The sequence below is a fragment of the Alligator mississippiensis genome, chromosome 8 (genome assembly GCF_030867095.1).
Source record: "Alligator mississippiensis isolate rAllMis1 chromosome 8, rAllMis1, whole genome shotgun sequence".
In the NCBI taxonomy this organism is placed as follows: Eukaryota; Metazoa; Chordata; order Crocodylia; family Alligatoridae; genus Alligator; species Alligator mississippiensis.
Genome location: NC_081831.1, coordinates 80,057,431 through 80,073,716, shown reverse-complemented (window position 1 = coordinate 80,073,716; position 16,286 = coordinate 80,057,431). Strand labels below are relative to the sequence as shown.

Here is a 16,286-nt window from a genome sequence, read left to right as displayed (position 1 = left end):
CTTTTCAGTCACATCTGCTAAATAATGCAACAAATTTTCTCAGCAAAGCAGCTCAACAAACAGGGCTGTCTCCGTAATACCCGATTAGCACTAAGGTGTGAGGATGGGTCTGAGAAATATTGGTCCACAACAAAGTTATTCATGAATATTAAATTCTTACTAAATGAATGGCCGTCTCCTTAGTTTGGACAGCAGCGACTGCGGTGGGATTAATTCTTGATCTTGTTGTCCTCCATGCGCTAAGTTACCACCATCACACTTGGCAATGAAGCCCCTGTGCTGGCTGCGTGACAGAAAGGGGATTAGTTTGCTGCTCTGAGTTGCGGGTAGATATTAGCCTGAAAAAAAGAAAAGAAACCAGAGCCCCCTCTTTCCCTCCGCTGGCTCACTTTAAAATAAGTTTTTTTCTAAAGTTAGAAAGAAAAGTAACTGGACCAAACCAGAGCCCTCGGAAGGTAACCTTTGCATCTAATCCAACCCACTGGTCTCGCTGGAAAGGACTTCATAGCTTTGTTTCTCCTTGTAAAGAATTTGGGACATATGTCCTGACAATTAGTCAGAGCAACCAAAATACACTATCAACCCTGCAAGCTGATCTCTTCGGACTGGGAGAGCTAAGATAGGCACAGGCTGAGTATTGTGAAGCTGTGGGGATGGTTAGCCTTAATATGGATGCATAACCAATGGATTTTACGGCTTTCAGTCGCTGTCTAGCCATTGCGAATACAACAACTAGGACATTAGCTTGCTTTGTGCTAGTTTTTTCACAGGGCCAGGTACAGTTGCACGCTAAACAGTACGGGGAGACCTGAATTGCATTGAGGTACCACTTTAGGACCACAGTCGTGGACCCAAATGGCTGCTACAATGGCACTGAATAATCTCCAAGACCTGTCAACTGTCACCCGAGGCAGTCTGGCTTTGCCGTGTGTGCTAAAGTGCTTTTTTTTCCCCCTTGTCCAGGGACAAGTCTAACTAGGATGTCCATGCCCCTCCATGCGAGCAGACAGGATGCGCCTGCGTGGCTCCGTGCCAAAACCAGAGGAAGGCTCATGCTGCGATTCATAAAAAGGTCTTCGGCATACGATACAGTGTTGAAATCAGTGTAGATATCCGAGATGGGAGTGCTGGAGAAGTATCTTGGGTCTTTATCAGCGTGCAGCGCTGGGATGAGAGCTGCGCTACGATCCTGTGGCACCTAGCAGCCAGCGGGGACTGGGTGAACAGCTCTGATTGCATTAAAAACCGGTGGTAAAAGAGCAGTGTTAAGGTTGCAAAGCCAGGAACGGGCAGAATTCAGGTTGCCTCTGCAGCCTTTTCTCTCCTCTGGCCCCTGCCGGTCCACGCGGCCCACGCTCCAGGCAGCGCACAGTTCATGGATTGAATCGGGCTGTGTGGTTGATGTGGGGTCCCTGCTTGCCCCATGTCCCCCCCAGCCCATTTGGGGCCCTCCGTCTTGGGCAGTGCTGTAGCACGCTGTCCTGGTGGGCTGCAGAGCCACTGCCCTGAGCGTTGCGGGGATCCAACAGCCTGGGGCACGTCTCACAGGCACGAGATGCCAAATCCAGCAGCTGAGCCCAAGTGGGACGGGGGCGCCTGCTTGCGGGCAGTGACTCCGGGTCGAATTTGGCCGCTCTGCTGATGAAGAGGGGATGCTGTGACCTGCTGGCTGTGCCCACTTCCGCGGTGATCTGATAGCCAGGCTCGGTCCAAACCCTCTGTGCAAATCTGCGGTGCTGCAGGACTTGTACATGCCTGCTAGCCACGGCCGAGCGCTGGCAGCGGGAAGAGGAAGGGGATGGGTGTCTTGGAGGAGGCACAGTCTCCTGAAGCTCTACATTGCCACAGCCCTGGGCAGGGTTGTCCCACGGGTCTACTTGAGCCCAGCCAGCTCCACGGCTTAGAGCCGACACTGCCCCGCTCCTCCTGCACCCTGGGCTTCGGGCATGGCATTGGGAGAACGCAGCCCTGACTTTGCAATCCTAACAGTGCTCTTTAAGCACAGTTTTTTAATGCAATTAGAGCTGACCAGGGAAGCTATGTTCCCTCTGTCCCTCAGCCCCCGGGGCGGTGTCTGGACCAGCTCGCAGCTCTTCTCAGCGTGGCACGTAGCGGGAATGTGTGTCTTGGGGCCGTGCGGTGAGTCTGGCAGAGCAGAGTGCTGCCATGGCCTGCCTGTCAGTCATTTACTGCAGGTTCGTCTTCCTGGGTGTTTGCCGGACGTGTTCGATACCACTAGAGTCCCGGCTCCCACGTCCTTTTCACTGAGCTTCCAGGCCTCCGGCTTGCAAAGAGCAGCTGGCTCTGAACTAGAGTCTAACCTACCGAATGGCTCAGATACCAGGAGGCAAATAAAAGTGACCCTGCCTTTATTGCTTTTTCTTTAAAAAAAAAAAAAATCTCAGGGTTTTTAAGCCACTTCAGAGCGTGACGGGTCAGTTGTTTGCTTGCCTGTTCTTTGAACAGGTGGGGTTGGTAGGCTGGGATTTCCCCGGGGAAATCCTCGTGTCGAACAGGATGCCAGGAGTCCTAAATATTCTGGAATCTGCTCCGGCTGCATCGGGGAAGCGAAGTCTTTGCAGGGCGCCGTCCCCTGTGTGCTACCGGTTGTGCTACCCCACAACCCCCCGCTCTGCAGCGGTACAGCGGACTTTGCAAAGTTTTCAGCCCCCGCATCCTAACCGTCCTGCTCCCAGGCCGTACCACAATGGCAGCACAGAGATGAGCCCTTGCCACCGGGGTAAGGCGCTGCCTCTGTCCCTGCCGTGGTGCGGGCTGAGAGCAAATCGCCCTGTCCTCACAGCAGCGCGGGATGGCTCGAACAAAGCCTTGCAGCTTGAGATCCAGGAGTAGAAGGTGACATTTTTAATCATTACGGAGGTGCTAAACCAGTGGGGACAACCCTGATCTTCCACGGGACGAGCCCTCGATGGGGGCAGAGCAGCGTGGACACGGTGCATGACCACAGAGCAAGCCGTCCATCTGCCACAGCGAGAACCAGAAGGCAACCGAAAAGAAGAGAAAAAGGAGGTTCAGGGATGCTGTCGTGAACGAGCCTTCCCCTGACCTTACAGAGGCAGCGCCCTGGCACAGGGTCCCTTCTCCAAGACCAAAATAGCCGGGAGGCTGGATGAGGGATTGAACAAAAACTTGGATGTATAAAGCAGCCCTTTGATTTATTCCTGCCCCCTGGCTCTGGGCGTCAGCTGGCGATCGGCGGCCAGCCGTGTCAACAACAGGTGGAGCTGAGCACATCCTTGGAGAGGCTGTTGTAGCCGAGCAGATGGAAATAAAACAGAAACATCTTCACTGGCTAACGGGAACAGCCCTGAAACTACCCCAGCGTGTGGAAAGAGACACGTGGCCATGTCTTTCCTTCCCGGCCTCCTCCGTTCCGCCCTTTCCCTCCGTGATGCCTTTTCCCCGATTTCTCTGTTCCTCCGCGCTCCCTGCCGCTCCTGTGTGAGTTGAGGGGGGCAGGTCTGCGTGGCACGAGCCGTGGGGTGCCCGCTGCCTGACGCGGCGGTGGGGAAGCTGAGCCCGTGCTAATGTAGGGTGGGAACCAGGCCAGGGTGCTGGTTCGGGGCCGGCGGTGGGGACCTCACCATGGCAGTGCCGGCGTGCTTCCCCTACGGTGGCGAGCGATCGCCACTCCTGCACCGATCCGAGAGGCACTCTCCAGCCCCACGCGCACGCCTGGCGTGCTCTGGGATGTGGGGTCATCCCTAGAGCACAAGGCAGCAGGGCTCTCGCTGGGTGATTTCTGCCTGGGTGGTGGGTTGTCTTGTTTCCCATCAATGCAAAGGGTTTTCACATGGCTTGACGCACGGCAATCTCCCCCGTCCAGCTTGCTCCAGGGAGATGCAGGACGCCCGGAGACCACGAGGCCAGTCCCTCGCCTTGGCACTTCTCCCTGGCTTGTGGAGGCAGCAGGGGAAGCATCAGCTTTGCTTTAGCGTGCCGTCGCCGGCTGCTTTGCTGAGCAAGGCTGTGCGCCTGCTGTTTTCAGACAGCCCCCGCTTGGGCAGCCATCACGTGGCGCTAGGCCCCCCGGGGCAGTACTGTGTCGCTTCTGTTGGCTGCGGGTCGCTCATGGAGAAGATGCCATAAATGCCCTGCTCAGTTGGGCTTTAGACGGCGGTCGGGGTGAGGGGCTTGGATTGTTTGAGGTCACTTTGCAGCCAGGGAGGGGACAAGCCCCCTGCGAGCACTGGAAAGTGCTCTGCGGTGTTGTCACCCCTTTTCTGCCTGGACTTTTCTCCCACGTACGGCGCTGGGCATTGCCCCCTTTTTCCTTTAGCTCCACTGAGCACCGCGCCTGACAAGGAGCATCCTGCTGGGGTTTCTCCCCTCTCCCCACTGGCTGGAGTTGCATGAAGGGGTTAGGACCGGGCAGCAGAGGCCCAGCCCTGGGAAAGCAATGAGTGTGGGGGTTGGGATGCCTGCACCCCAGGACGTGGGAGGCTTGTTGGGTCCACAGCTGCTCCTGGAGGATCCACAGGCAGCCGCGGATGGGACGTGGCCTCGCTGCTTGTGCTCTTCCTTTGTGGGCAGCACCCATAGAAATGCAGCCTTCCTCCTTCTGCTTTGCTTTCCCGAGCGCCCGGTGGGAGGCCGCTGGAGCCGGGCTCGGGCAGGGCATGGACGCCCACCCCGAAAACGCCCCTCTTAGCATGTGTTGCCTGCAGCGACCCCCCTTTGAGAGTGTTTACTGCACCTGTCCTGCGCCGTCACACACAACAGCTCTGGCCCGGGGGCACAACCCCCGCGCCAGCTGGAAGGCAGATGATGGGCCGCGGAGCAGATCGGCGCTCTTAGCCCGGGTCAAAGCTGTCAGCGCGCCCCCACCTCGCTTGCTGGTGCCGTGTGCAGCTGGGGCGGCGTGCGGGGGGCCGCGGAGTGGAACATTTCCCTGAAAGGTGGGCGCCGCGCTGCATTTACTGCGCTCGCTTGTCCCTTTGATGGTGACTAATGGCTCGTCAATGCCTGGATAGAGCCACGGTCCTATTTCAGTGACTCTCAGCTGTGTTGAGTGACAGGGATATGCGAGAAGGGCTGGAGCTGTCCAGACACACATTTTTCTGGCAGGATTGTTTAGGTCAAGAAAAATACTCTGGGCAACACAATGCTGAATCACTTGTGTATTTGAGTCGGTGACACTACGGCTCAGTCACGCCATCAGCACAGCCGCCACCCTGCCGATAAACCGCGGCTTTGCGGGAAATGTCTCTGGGCTCAGCTGGCTGGAAAAAAACATCAAGAACCGGGGATTAAATAGAAAGCTGCATGGGGTGCAGCACCAGGCCTCAGGCCAGATGAGGAGGAAAATGCAAGTGCCAGGGCCGGGGTGCCCTGAACATCTGCAGACGGCGGTGCGAGGTGCGGACGCTGCACGGGAGGTTCTGCAGGGGCTCCATCCCTGTGCTGCAGCGACTCTCAACCGGGGCCCAGGTGGTCCTCGTAAGGGTGTTGCAGCTCCCTTAGGTGTGTAGACCCCTACCTGTGAGTCGCAAGGTAAACCCCAAGATTTCCAATAGAAACCTCGAGTGTCCAAAACGTCGAGCCCTGCTGTGGTCTCTCTCGGGTCTTTGCAGCAGAAGGTGAGTGGAGTTTTCCACGAGCTGCCTGGAGATCGAGACCCGCAGCCCTCGGGCATGGGATGAGGGCCTGGTTGGGCCGAAGCGGTGCGTCTGTGCACAGTGGACCTCTGGCTGGGACCTAATAGATATAAGGATAACCGGTGTAATGGGGCATTTGGGGGATGCTGGGGAGGAACTCGGGCCTGGACAGGAGCTGGAAATTGCCTGAAGGCATGACTGCCAGTCAGCAAACCAGCGTCAGCGCTGCCCCAGGTGGGAGAGGGCCATGCTTCGTGCATGGGGTAGCCGCTACCTTCAGCTGGAACGGGCTGGCTTTTATATGGCACCTTCCAGGATCCTTGAGGGCTTTGCAAGCCACGCTCCTGGCATGAAACACTGGCTTCACAGGCGGTGGCGGCAGGACTGCCATCGGCCTCCGTCAGCCCAGGGTTTCCCCGCTGCATTTTCTCAGTCTCTGTTCCTTCCTGCTCCTGTTTCATATTATATATGGGCACCTGTGGATGTGGCACATATGGATGTGTGTATTTGGTATATAAGGAAGAAAGGCTGTGTGTGAAATACACTCTCACAGGCCCTGGGCCTCTGCCTAGCGTGCCTGCAGCATGCTTCGCTGTGTACATATACGCCTCTCCAATTCTGTCTATGAATTGCAGCCATCTCTGGGGTGGAACGTGACAGCTGGTTTAACGCTGCTCAGGAATGTGACACTGTCGTTTAGGACAGGAAGTGAAGCTTACCGTAGCTAATTGAAATCACTGGGGATAGTTTAGAGAGGCAGAAAATAATTACCCGGTGGGATTGCAGCCAGGGGACGTCAACTCTCGCCTACCATAGGGTGAACAGCATGCTAGATCGCTACTGGCACCACGACCAGCACAGTTATCCTTGTGAACTCCATGCACGTTGCCAACAAATGAACAGAGCTGTCTGTGAACATTGCACCGTTCGTGTGCAATGAGAGCAGCTCAGTTGCTTGGAGCCTTGTGACCTCCAGGCCCACGAAAATCATCTGCTCCAGTTTGCTGCGTTGATTAGGGGGGGCCGGCAGAGGTTTTTTTCTCCAACTGGCTGTATAGTTGGGACAAATATTAAATAAAACCTTTGGGCACAATGTGTCCTTCCTCAGGTCTGGAAAAGAAGCAGGTGCGGTTGATGCTAAATACCAATGACTTGGTTCAATAAAAGATGTTACCCAACAAATCTTGCTTCTCACTTTTCTCTGGGACCATGACAGCTGCCGTGCCATCACAGCACTACTGTATAGGTATCCTGGCCAAGCGTGCTAATAAGAATCGGCTGAATACATGGACCGCTCTTTGCTCCTCTGGATCAAACACGCTCTCCTTGCCAGCCTTGAGGTATGCACACGCACACGGCAATTGGAACGGGGTCTAACCCTGCTGGGGTGTCTTGGGGTGGGCCAAGTTGTAGCACGGGTCTCCTGGGTCACGACAGCCAGGCCCGTGCCGCGTGCCTGCATTGTGCTCGTTGCGGTGGAACGTGCCAACCTGCCCGTGGTCCAAGTGAGAGCCTTTCCCAAGCCCCACAGCACAGCAGTGCTTAGTGCCAGACAGCGCAATTACTGTACAAACTGTATAGCCTGGGCAAGGAGAGCTAGGAACAGCAGCTCGTTTCTCACAGCGCTCCCCTGAGTAGGTGCCCAGGGCAGGAAACCAAGCTCGAGAGGTTAACCGACTTTCCCACGGCCGCGCAGGGAGTCAGTGTCATTGGCAGGGCTTGAGTTGAGGCGTTCCTGGCTCCCAGCCCTGAGCTCAGGCCACTGATCACCGTCTGCTGCCCCGGCCCTGTTGACATAGCGTGGTGCTGACACGACCTCCCTGCTGGAAACTAGAGGGACACACTTGAGACGCGGGGCTCGTGAGGACAGCGGCCGGGCGGCCTCTGCGCCAGCTGCGAAAGCAACGGCACGGCGTCTCAAGTGGCTTCTCCATGCCGCGCTGCGGTTTCCCCTGCTGCACGAGCAGCAGGGATGTGGGGGGCTCAGGCATACGAGCTACCCTGAAATAAAACCACATTGCAGATCGGACGCTCTCATTAAACCCACCGAGGTCCAGCCCCCGCGCAGGGGTCCGGTGCCAGCCTTTGTGGTCAGACTACAGTGCCTGCTCTTCTAGTGGGTTTCCTTTGGGATAATAAAAGCACGTATTGCTCACTCTTGGAGGGCCCACACTAGCTTGCGTGGCACTGGGAACTCACACTTGGCCCCTGTAATCAGCTTCTGTTATTTAAATACTGTTCAGACCCAGCGAGCGTGGGGCAGCGCTGACCCCCGGGGACACTGTAATGCCTGCAAGCTGCCTGGAAAGCCAAGGCCAGGCTGTGCTCTCTCGGGCGTTCGAGCTGCAGCCGTGCTCCCGCCACCTCTAGAACAAATTTGGATGCTGAAGTAGTCGTGCAGGTATTTATATGTTGTCCCTGGATCCTATTCTTCTCCCTTGGATCACCTAAAATGGTAAGAATTTTGGAGTGGGATTAACGTGGTGATCTCTGGGGAGGGGTGTGGACATCTGGTGGTAGGTCTTTCTGTATTAATAGCCTCCCCTTAAATGTATGTTATCAAATGAGACGCATTCTTATCAGGCGAGAGACTATGAACTCAGTTGTCTAAGGGGCGGCTTGTGAATTAGTTCCCTTAATCATGGCTTTCCACAGGCATACAGGTAACACGGCAATACCGTAGCCTCGTTTATCGGCGGGCGGCCTTGTTGTATTTCGCAGTGTGTTTTAATAGCAGACTAGCGTGTCGTAAACGCGGTTGTTTACTTGTTGCCTACCTAAGAGCCTAATGGGCGTGCAGGCTGGCGTTAACCGGTGCTTGGGGTGTCGCCGTTGCAGGACTTCGGGGTGTCGTCCAGTGCAGCGGTGTCGAACGGGAAATGCTTTATACACTGCGCAGTGCACGTGGTGCACGGCAGCTGCGCTTTCAGGGTGGCCATTGCATCGTCTCAGGGTGGGCACCGCAGGGGCAGGATATTTGCCATGCAGCTTTCATGCTTGGGCACTGGCATTGGGAGCGGGGAGGTTTCTGCTTCCTTGCCCGCTCCTTTGGGGTAAAATACAAACGCAGGGTTGCTGCACTGGAGGGGACAGGTCGTGGTTACTTGGTGTTTCTTGTTCTTCTCCTTGAGCCCCTCCAACCCATTTCCCTAAGGAGAGAGCTTTTGCCATGCAGGGGATTATACAAATGTGCCCTGCGTATTTTGGGTCACGGATATCTTACACCCACAGGCTGAAAGAGGTGGTTGTGTCACGGTCGTGAATCCTGCTGGAAAAGCAAAGGCAGAGCCAGGTGCAGGGAGCACACGCAGAACAAGGGCAGAGCATGGCTTTAAGGATGAATTAGGTCTAAAAGTGCTTTTAAAACCAGAGGGGAAAGTTTGCAAGGTGCTTAAACCGTGCTGGATTCCCCAGGTGTCCTTTGCGTGGTGCCACCTGGCCCCGTGATACCGCATCCATCCTGTGCAGCCAGTAGTGAGCGAGGGCCATAAGCAACTGTTGGATTTGGGCATGCTCAGCAAGGCAGAGCTGTGTCTCAAATACTGCATCGGCCTTTCTGCTCCGAAATGCAGGTGGAGAGCTGCCCAGGGAGGCAGAGGCAGGCTCCGCACGCTGCCGGAGGGATGGGCAGCTCCGGGCGGGTGACAGGTCAGGCCTGGCTCCTGAATGGGGACAGACTGGCACACGCGGACAGTTGGCGTGTTTGTGGTTGGGTAAATTACTGTTGAATTCTAGCCTGTTTTCACATAAAATACTCTGATATTGGAGAAGGCCACAGGCTTGGCCTGGTGCCTTGGTGCAGTGGCCAGGAGTTAAATTGAGGCTCTGCTTTGCCAGAGCTTCTGGGAACCAGCTTCGCATGGGATTAGTTTCTGGAGCTGGTTCAGGAAAGCTGGCGGAGCTGCTCTTTGGGGAGGCTGGGAGGACCACAGCCCGGGGGTTATAGGTCTCCCTGGATATTGCAAATTCTTGGTGTTGCTTGGTGCTCGCCGTGGAGTTTGGCCTTTAATGCAACACCGCTCCTTCAGCTGGCAGCCAGGGCATCGTCCCTTCTCCCTGCCACCCCTCCCTCTGCACGGGCAGTACCCCACCCTGCACGGACGTGCAGCTGGGCCTTCCCTCCTGGGGCTTGGTTTTTGTCTCCCCAGTTCCCTGAGCAGTAGCTTTTTTCCCCACTGCCTGGTGCGTGTAAGCAGCCCGAGGACTGTCCGGATGAGAGCCCGAGGTGCAGAGGCCTGAGACGGCTGCTGGCAGACCGCACTGCCCACGCACGTCAGCTTTGGGGCAAATCCCAGCTGAAGAAGAGCTGTGTGAGCTGTTTTCCAGCTCACACCTGAGCCCCCCGCAGCCTCTCCTCGTGTTGCACGCTGCTCGTGTAACAGCTGCCTTGCTGCGGCAGGGCGTGGGCAGGGCTCGAGGAGCCTGTGGACCGTGCTCTGGTCCCTTGCCTTCAGGCAGGGGCAGGAAGTGGGGTGGCACATGGGCAATGCCTGGCCTGCAGACACCCCCCCAGTCCCCAAGCCAGGGGTGCAGAGGTCTGTGCTTCCACCTGCCCTGCACTGGCTGTGGCACAACAGACACCGAGGTCCTGCCCAGCCCTGAGCTTCGCTGCTTGTTATATCTGGTACCCCAGCTCCGGGGTGGCTACGACCGTGCCACTGGGACAGCCAGGGCTTTGGTGCACAGCACCAGGCAGCGTACACACAGCGCTGGCTCCAGGAGCCCATGCATGGGTGCAGCCCAGCAGAGATGATGCATGGGAGCATCGCCCTGGGGGTACTGCACTGGTGGCTCCAGGGAGCTCATGTAAACGGGTGCTGAAGCAGCAGCTGCAAGCTCCCGGCTCTGTCCGGCTCTCCCCACCAGCTGAAGCAGAGCAGGGCATTACCCTTGTCCTCTCCTGGGGCTGACCGCTGCCTCCATCCTTCTCTCGTCCTCATGGGGTGGGAGGTGACCCAGCCAGGCTTTCTTGGCCCTGGTCCTGGTCCTGGTCCTGGTGAATTCATGGCAAATCCCACGTCTGGGTGCATCCAGTACCGTGCCAGCTCACACGAGTCTGAGTGGCTGCACGTGGAGGAAGGGTGGGAGCTGCTGGTCATGGGAGCAGGACATGATCTGGTTTTGCAGGGAAGCTGCTGGCACTGAGCGAGCCAACATCTCCGGGCATCCTGGTGCCAGGGCGTGCTCAGCGCCGTGCACAGGGGGTGCATGCAGGCAGGGCTGTCGGGGCAGGGTGAAGAGGGGGCTAGGCCCATACGGCGGGTTATAGAGAGCATTTGACTTGTTGGCTGCCCAAAACCTCAGCCTGTAGGCAGGGTTTCCTGTCACCAGCTGCAGAGTAAATGCAGGACATTGCGCGTGCGTACATACATGTGTTTGCATGCATAAGTGGGTGTGCATGTATACATGTGCATGCATGCGTGCGTGTACATGCATCCCCTGCCCTCAGCTATCAAGTCACAGCTGGCAGCAGTCTGCTGCACCTGGCGTGGATGTGCTGGTACTGGGAACCCCTCCTCCATGCACTAGCGTTTCCATGAGCAAGGCCTGAGCTGCTCTCTGGTGGCAGCAGAAGGTACAGGCGTAAGCCCCGGCGCTGTGCGAGTGTGTCCAGCTGGCGCGGAGAGAGGGAGCGGCACACAGGCACTCGAGGCCCAAGCCGGGTCACCAGGCTGGCACTGACCTGTGCAGGCATGGGTGCTGCTCGGCCCTGGCTCTGCCCTGAGCACACAAACCCCCTCCCCAGCAGCAGCAGAAGACAGCGGATGGATACCCTCCCCTGCCCATCACAGCACCCCTGACCCAGGGGGCCATAGGGCTGGGGCCCTTGCAGCTGAGCGTGGAGCTGTGCGCCTGCTGGGGGGGATGGCACCGCATGCTGAGACAGGCCCAGGGGCACCGGTGTTGACATGTGCTTCCCCCTCTCCCACAGGCGGGCCCAGCAGCTACACGGTGGGCACCATGTCGGACCGCTTTGACTGCCACTACTGCCGCGACTCGCTGCACGGCAAGAAGTACGTGCAGAAGGACGGGCGCCACTGCTGCGTCAAGTGCTTCGAGAAGTTCTGTGCCAACACCTGCACCGAGTGCCGCAAGCCCATCGGCGCCGACTCCAAGGTAGGTGGGGGCCTGGCTGCAGACAACCAGGTGGGTGGAGGAGGCAAGGGGCCGTGGTGCCGCTGCCCAGGGCTGAGGCCCCCCCAGGGCCTGTGGAAGGGGTGACATGGGCCTGGGGGTGCCTCTGGCAGTGACGCTGCTGTGGCTGCCCCTAGGAGCTGCACTTCAAGAACCGGTACTGGCACGACAGCTGCTTCCACTGCACCAAGTGCTACGCCTCGCTGGTCAATGAGCCCTTCATGCTGCGTGAGAACAACAAGGTCTGGTGCAGCAACTGCACCGCCAAGGACGAGGCCCCCCGCTGCAAGGGCTGCTACAAGCCCATCATCGCAGGTAGCTCGCTGGGCCCAGGCCTTCCCACCCCGGGTGCAGAGCAGAGAAGGGGGGGCGGGGGGGAAGCTCTTTATCCTGCCCCGTCCAAACCCGCCCAGACAAATCCACCATAAATGTTTTGTAAAACTGATGCTTTGTAAAACCAGGCATCGCTAGACCTAGACCATCCCCGACCAGAGGCCGTTCACCCTTTCCTTGAGCACCTCCGTTCAGCTCCGCTCCGAGAGCTCAGCCCCTGGCTGGCAGCAGTCCTGGGGCCTTTGTGCTGCTGGCCCCGACACCTGGCGCCATGTGTTGCAGGTGACCAGAACGTGGAGTACAAGAAGAGCGTGTGGCACAAGGACTGCTTCACCTGCTACCAGTGCAAGACCGTGATCGGCACCGGCAGCTTCTTCCCCAAGGGTGATGACATCTACTGCGTCTCCTGCCACGAGCACAAGTTTGCCAAGACCTGTGCCAAGTGCAAGAACGTAAGTAGCCCAGCAGTCCTAGGCTGCCAGAGGTCCTGGGTCAAGGCCTCACAAGAATTGTGCCCCTCACTGGTACCAGCCCCAGTAGTGGAGCGGAGGGTGTGGGGCATGCCTCTTGCCAGCAGCCAGCTGGAGCAGATGGTCTGGGCAGGACAGCACTAGGTTACTGACGGCTGGTGCCTGCCAGGATCCCAGACCCAGAGGCAATGAGCACAGGGCGATTCCCAGGCTGGGTGCTGGGGAGAGCTGGATCAGAAGCAAGGAAGGGCACAGGAGAGGGGACCCGACAGCTCTCACCCCAGGAGCTGGCCTGCCTGCGGTGCTAGAGCGGGTCTGTCCTCGTCTTCCCCCAGCCCATCACTTCCGGAGGCATCACCTACCAGGAGCAGCCCTGGCACTCCGAGTGCTTCGTCTGCACCAGCTGCAAGAAGCCCATTGGCGGGCGGCGCTTCACGGCCGTGGAGAACGACTTCTACTGCGTGGACTGCTACAAGGAGTGCGTCGCCAAGAAGTGCGCGGGCTGCCAAAGCCCCATCACAGGTAGGCAGGCCAGCCCTCCCGCCCCGCAGCGAGCTGACAGGCTGGGGCTGCCAGACTGCCTCTCCCATGTCCAGAGCAAGTGTTATAGGCAGTCCAGAGGGGTCCCAGCACAGCGACACGGGGCCAGCTCCGGGTTGGCCCCCACGCAGTTGTGGGGAGTCTGGACCTCTCGCTTAGGCCCTGCCTCTCAGTCCCAAACAAGCTCCTAGAAGGGAGATGTTGAAGCCCCAGCGCAGGTGTCCCAGCCTCGGCTGTTGGTGCTGGCCCTGAGCGAGGAGCAGAGCTGCTTTTTCCCTCCCCACCTCCTGTGCTCGGGACTGGGTCTGTTCTGCTCGTCCCTGCCCCATGGCCAGCTCCCACTGGAGCCCTTCAGAAGAAGGCACCTGCTCTTCAGAGGGCAACCCAAGGTTTTCTTGGGGTGAGCTGGTTGGGACCGTGCCCCCCATCTGCACCAGTCACCTTCCATAACGTCTCCCCTCTCCACTGCAGGCTTTGGACGGGGATCCAGCGTGGTCAACTATGAAGACCAGTCCTGGCATGATTATTGCTTCAAGTGCAAGAAGTGCTCCCGCCCGCTGGCTAACCGCCGCTTTGTCTGCCATAACCAGCAGATTTACTGCCCCGAGTGTCCCCATAGACTGTGAGGAGGCGCCTGCGCACTCCTGTCGAGCAGAGGGGAGGCCCTGCGCATCCCATGAGCGTCTCGGCAAAGGGGCAACGCTTGGTTTGATTTTAAGCTCTGTGGTTAATCTTACTGGGCTGCAAAACTAACTCTGCTTTCATATAATGGTTAGAGCGACAGCTGACGGGGCCACCCTCATGGCAGGGGTAGCCTTGGACAGCCGGGTCCTGAGTATTCTGCGTGATGAGTAGCATAAATGCCACGAAGCTGATTTTTAACATGTAGCTTAAGTTCATGCTTGACACTTAAATGAAGCGGTTTTGACGAGGGACATTGCATCTTCTGCCAAGATTATACACAAGCGTATATACAGTGCTTTAACTTACGCATTTCTCCTAACAGTACTTATCAGCTATACTCCTAGCAGCAAGTGAATGTTAGATGCCTTTTCTTATACTCTCAATAAGCCTAAGCTTAGACCACACGAAACCTAAGTTACGGCAAGTGCATGCTATGGCTTTATGGGCTGGCTAACGAGATAAACACTGGTTCAGCTAGAGTTAGCGCTGGCATGGTTTAGGGAAGCCATGCTTACATTGAGAATGGCTATTGGGGGGGGGGGGGGGGGGGAAGTTACTTATCAGCTTTTCTACTTAACTTAACGCTGCTTTTCCCAGCTGGATTGCTGATTCCTTAGCCACACTTCTGCTGAAGCGTAACATGCAGAAAAAGCGACCGCGCCTTTTCAGACAGGTCTCCTGTCACACCGTGGTCTTTTCGGATCAGCTAATAAAAATTAGATTTGTGCTCGTTTGGACTCCTGCCATGGGGAAGGTTGTTTCTTCGTGGGGCTTCTCTCTGGGAATGGGTGCCTGGACTCCTTTTGTGCTGCGGAAAGGAGAGCGAGAGAGTGCGTGCGTCACATGTGGGCATCAGGGTTAGCTCACAGCCCCCTGCCCGGGAAGTGTTTTAGCACAGGTTTAGGGGGTTGTGTCTTCTGCAAACAGACTTGCATTTGTGACCAGCCCCGAACCCCTGCCATCTCCCATAGGCATAGGCATTAGGGCTGGAAGGGACCTCGGAAGATCATCGAGTCCAGCCCCCCGCCCAAAGGGCAGGACGTCAGCTGGGGTCACAGGATCCCAGCAAGATAAGCATCCAGTTTCATCTTGAAGGTGTTCAATGAAGGCGCTTGAACAACCTCCGGCGGCAGGCTGTTCCAGACCTTGGGGGCTCGGACAGTAAAGAAATTCTTCCTTATGTCCAGCCTGAAACGATCTTGTAGCAGTTTGTGACCATTCGTCCTCGTCATCCCTTGGGGCGCTCTGGTGAACAAACGTTCCCCCAGATCCTGGTGGTCACCCCTGATAAACTTGTAGGTGGCCATCAGATCACCCCTGAGCCTGCGCTTTTCCAGGCTAAAGAGCCCCAGGGCTCTCAGCCTGTCATTGTAGGGTCTGCTTCCCTGACCTCTGATCATGCGCGTGGCTCTTCTCTGGACTCTCTCAAGCTTCTCCACATCCTTTTTGAATTGTGGAGCCCAAAACTGGACGCAGTACTCCAGCTGCGGCCTCACTAAGGCCGAGTACAGGGGGAGAATGATGTCCCGGGATTTGCTTGAGAAGCATCTATGGATGCAAGCCAGCGTTTTGGGCTTTAAGGAAATGGGGCTGTTGTGGAGTAGAGGTACAACATGCCTTTGTCCTTCAACCCCTTCCTGCACAGCTGGAGAGGAGAAGCAGCCATTTGAGCAGGCTGGCTCTTTGAAACAGAAGGCCTTGGGGCTGAAAGACTGGTCTGCTTTACTCCGATTAGAAAATAACCATTTTACAGCAGTGACTGGTCTTAATGAATTCTCCCGGTTTCACTTCAGTGCTCAGAGCTGACCACATCAGGCTGGGCAGTGTTTAACCAGCCTGGTAAAAAGGAAAAAAGGAAGGGAAGATAAGCACTGGTATTTGATTACTCTACACAACACTGTTTAAGGCTCAAGCCTAAGGGAAAAGGCTCAAAACGTAACAGCAGCCACTATCAACTCTGCTTCTTCCCTCGTTAATGTAGCGCTCGTGTTACAAAGATTTAAACACTGACAAGGCTTTGGGGTAAAGGCCACTCCACACGAGGCTTCGAATCAGTCAGCTGGGATTTCTAGTTAAACTGCAGGGAGGCTGAGGGCACAAATCCATGGCTGCGAACAAACAAACTGGCTTAACCCGTTTCACCTACGGGTTTCTGCATACGTGTGCGTGTACACCCCCCCCATGGCATCCGTGCACCTCACAGGGAAGCAGGACATGCACAACTAGCAGCACTTGGCAGGGGTGCTTTGGACAACCCAGGCACAGCTGCAGGCTAGCTGGAACTAGAGGCACGGCTGCGCTGTAAATCAGAGGGAAGCCGGCGGGACCCAGGGACGTATGACGCCAGCCAGCTCAGGCACCAAATAGGAGCAAGCCTGTGGTAGCCTGGGCTACAATCAAGGGCTGTGCAGAGGTCCTTCCCCATGCACTGAGTCCACACTCGAGCCCCTCCCCCTGCGGGTTCACCCGAGCTGAATTCAAAGCCAGTAGGCCTGATTAGCAGAGC

The 16,286-nt window shown here is 57.1% G+C and overlaps 2 protein-coding genes across 2 annotated transcripts in view; both read left to right on the top strand.

The window, feature by feature from the left end:
* SLC9A6 (solute carrier family 9 member A6) overlaps window positions 1-11,613 on the top strand; it is an 81,575-nt gene extending 69,962 nt beyond the window's left edge. The window contains exon 18 of the transcript XR_009464025.1: window positions 11,551-11,613. The gene's annotated coding sequence lies outside the window, so the exon portion shown is untranslated. The remainder of the gene's footprint in view (window positions 1-11,550) is intronic.
* FHL1 (four and a half LIM domains 1) lies at window positions 8,173-14,517 on the top strand. Its single transcript, XM_019492797.2, has 6 exons — window positions 8,173-8,281; window positions 11,551-11,735; window positions 11,891-12,068; window positions 12,369-12,538; window positions 12,892-13,078; window positions 13,568-14,517. Exons 1-6 carry the CDS (start codon window positions 8,260-8,262, stop codon window positions 13,720-13,722), a joined length of 897 nt encoding a protein of 298 aa, XP_019348342.1. The 5' UTR covers window positions 8,173-8,259; the 3' UTR covers window positions 13,723-14,517.
* The last annotated feature ends 1,769 nt before the right edge of the window (window positions 14,518-16,286 follow it).

Bases quoted from the DNA above. Each gene is read 5' to 3' on its own strand.
- FHL1 (XM_019492797.2), top strand. From the start codon at position 8,260: ATGGCTTTCCACAGGCATACAG. The intron at 12,539-12,891 runs GTAAGTAGCCCA...GTCTTCCCCCAG, and splicing joins CCTGTGCCAAGTGCAAGAAC to CCCATCACTTCCGGAGGCAT. The intron at 13,079-13,567 runs GTAGGCAGGCCA...TCTCCACTGCAG, and splicing joins CTGCCAAAGCCCCATCACAG to GCTTTGGACGGGGATCCAGC.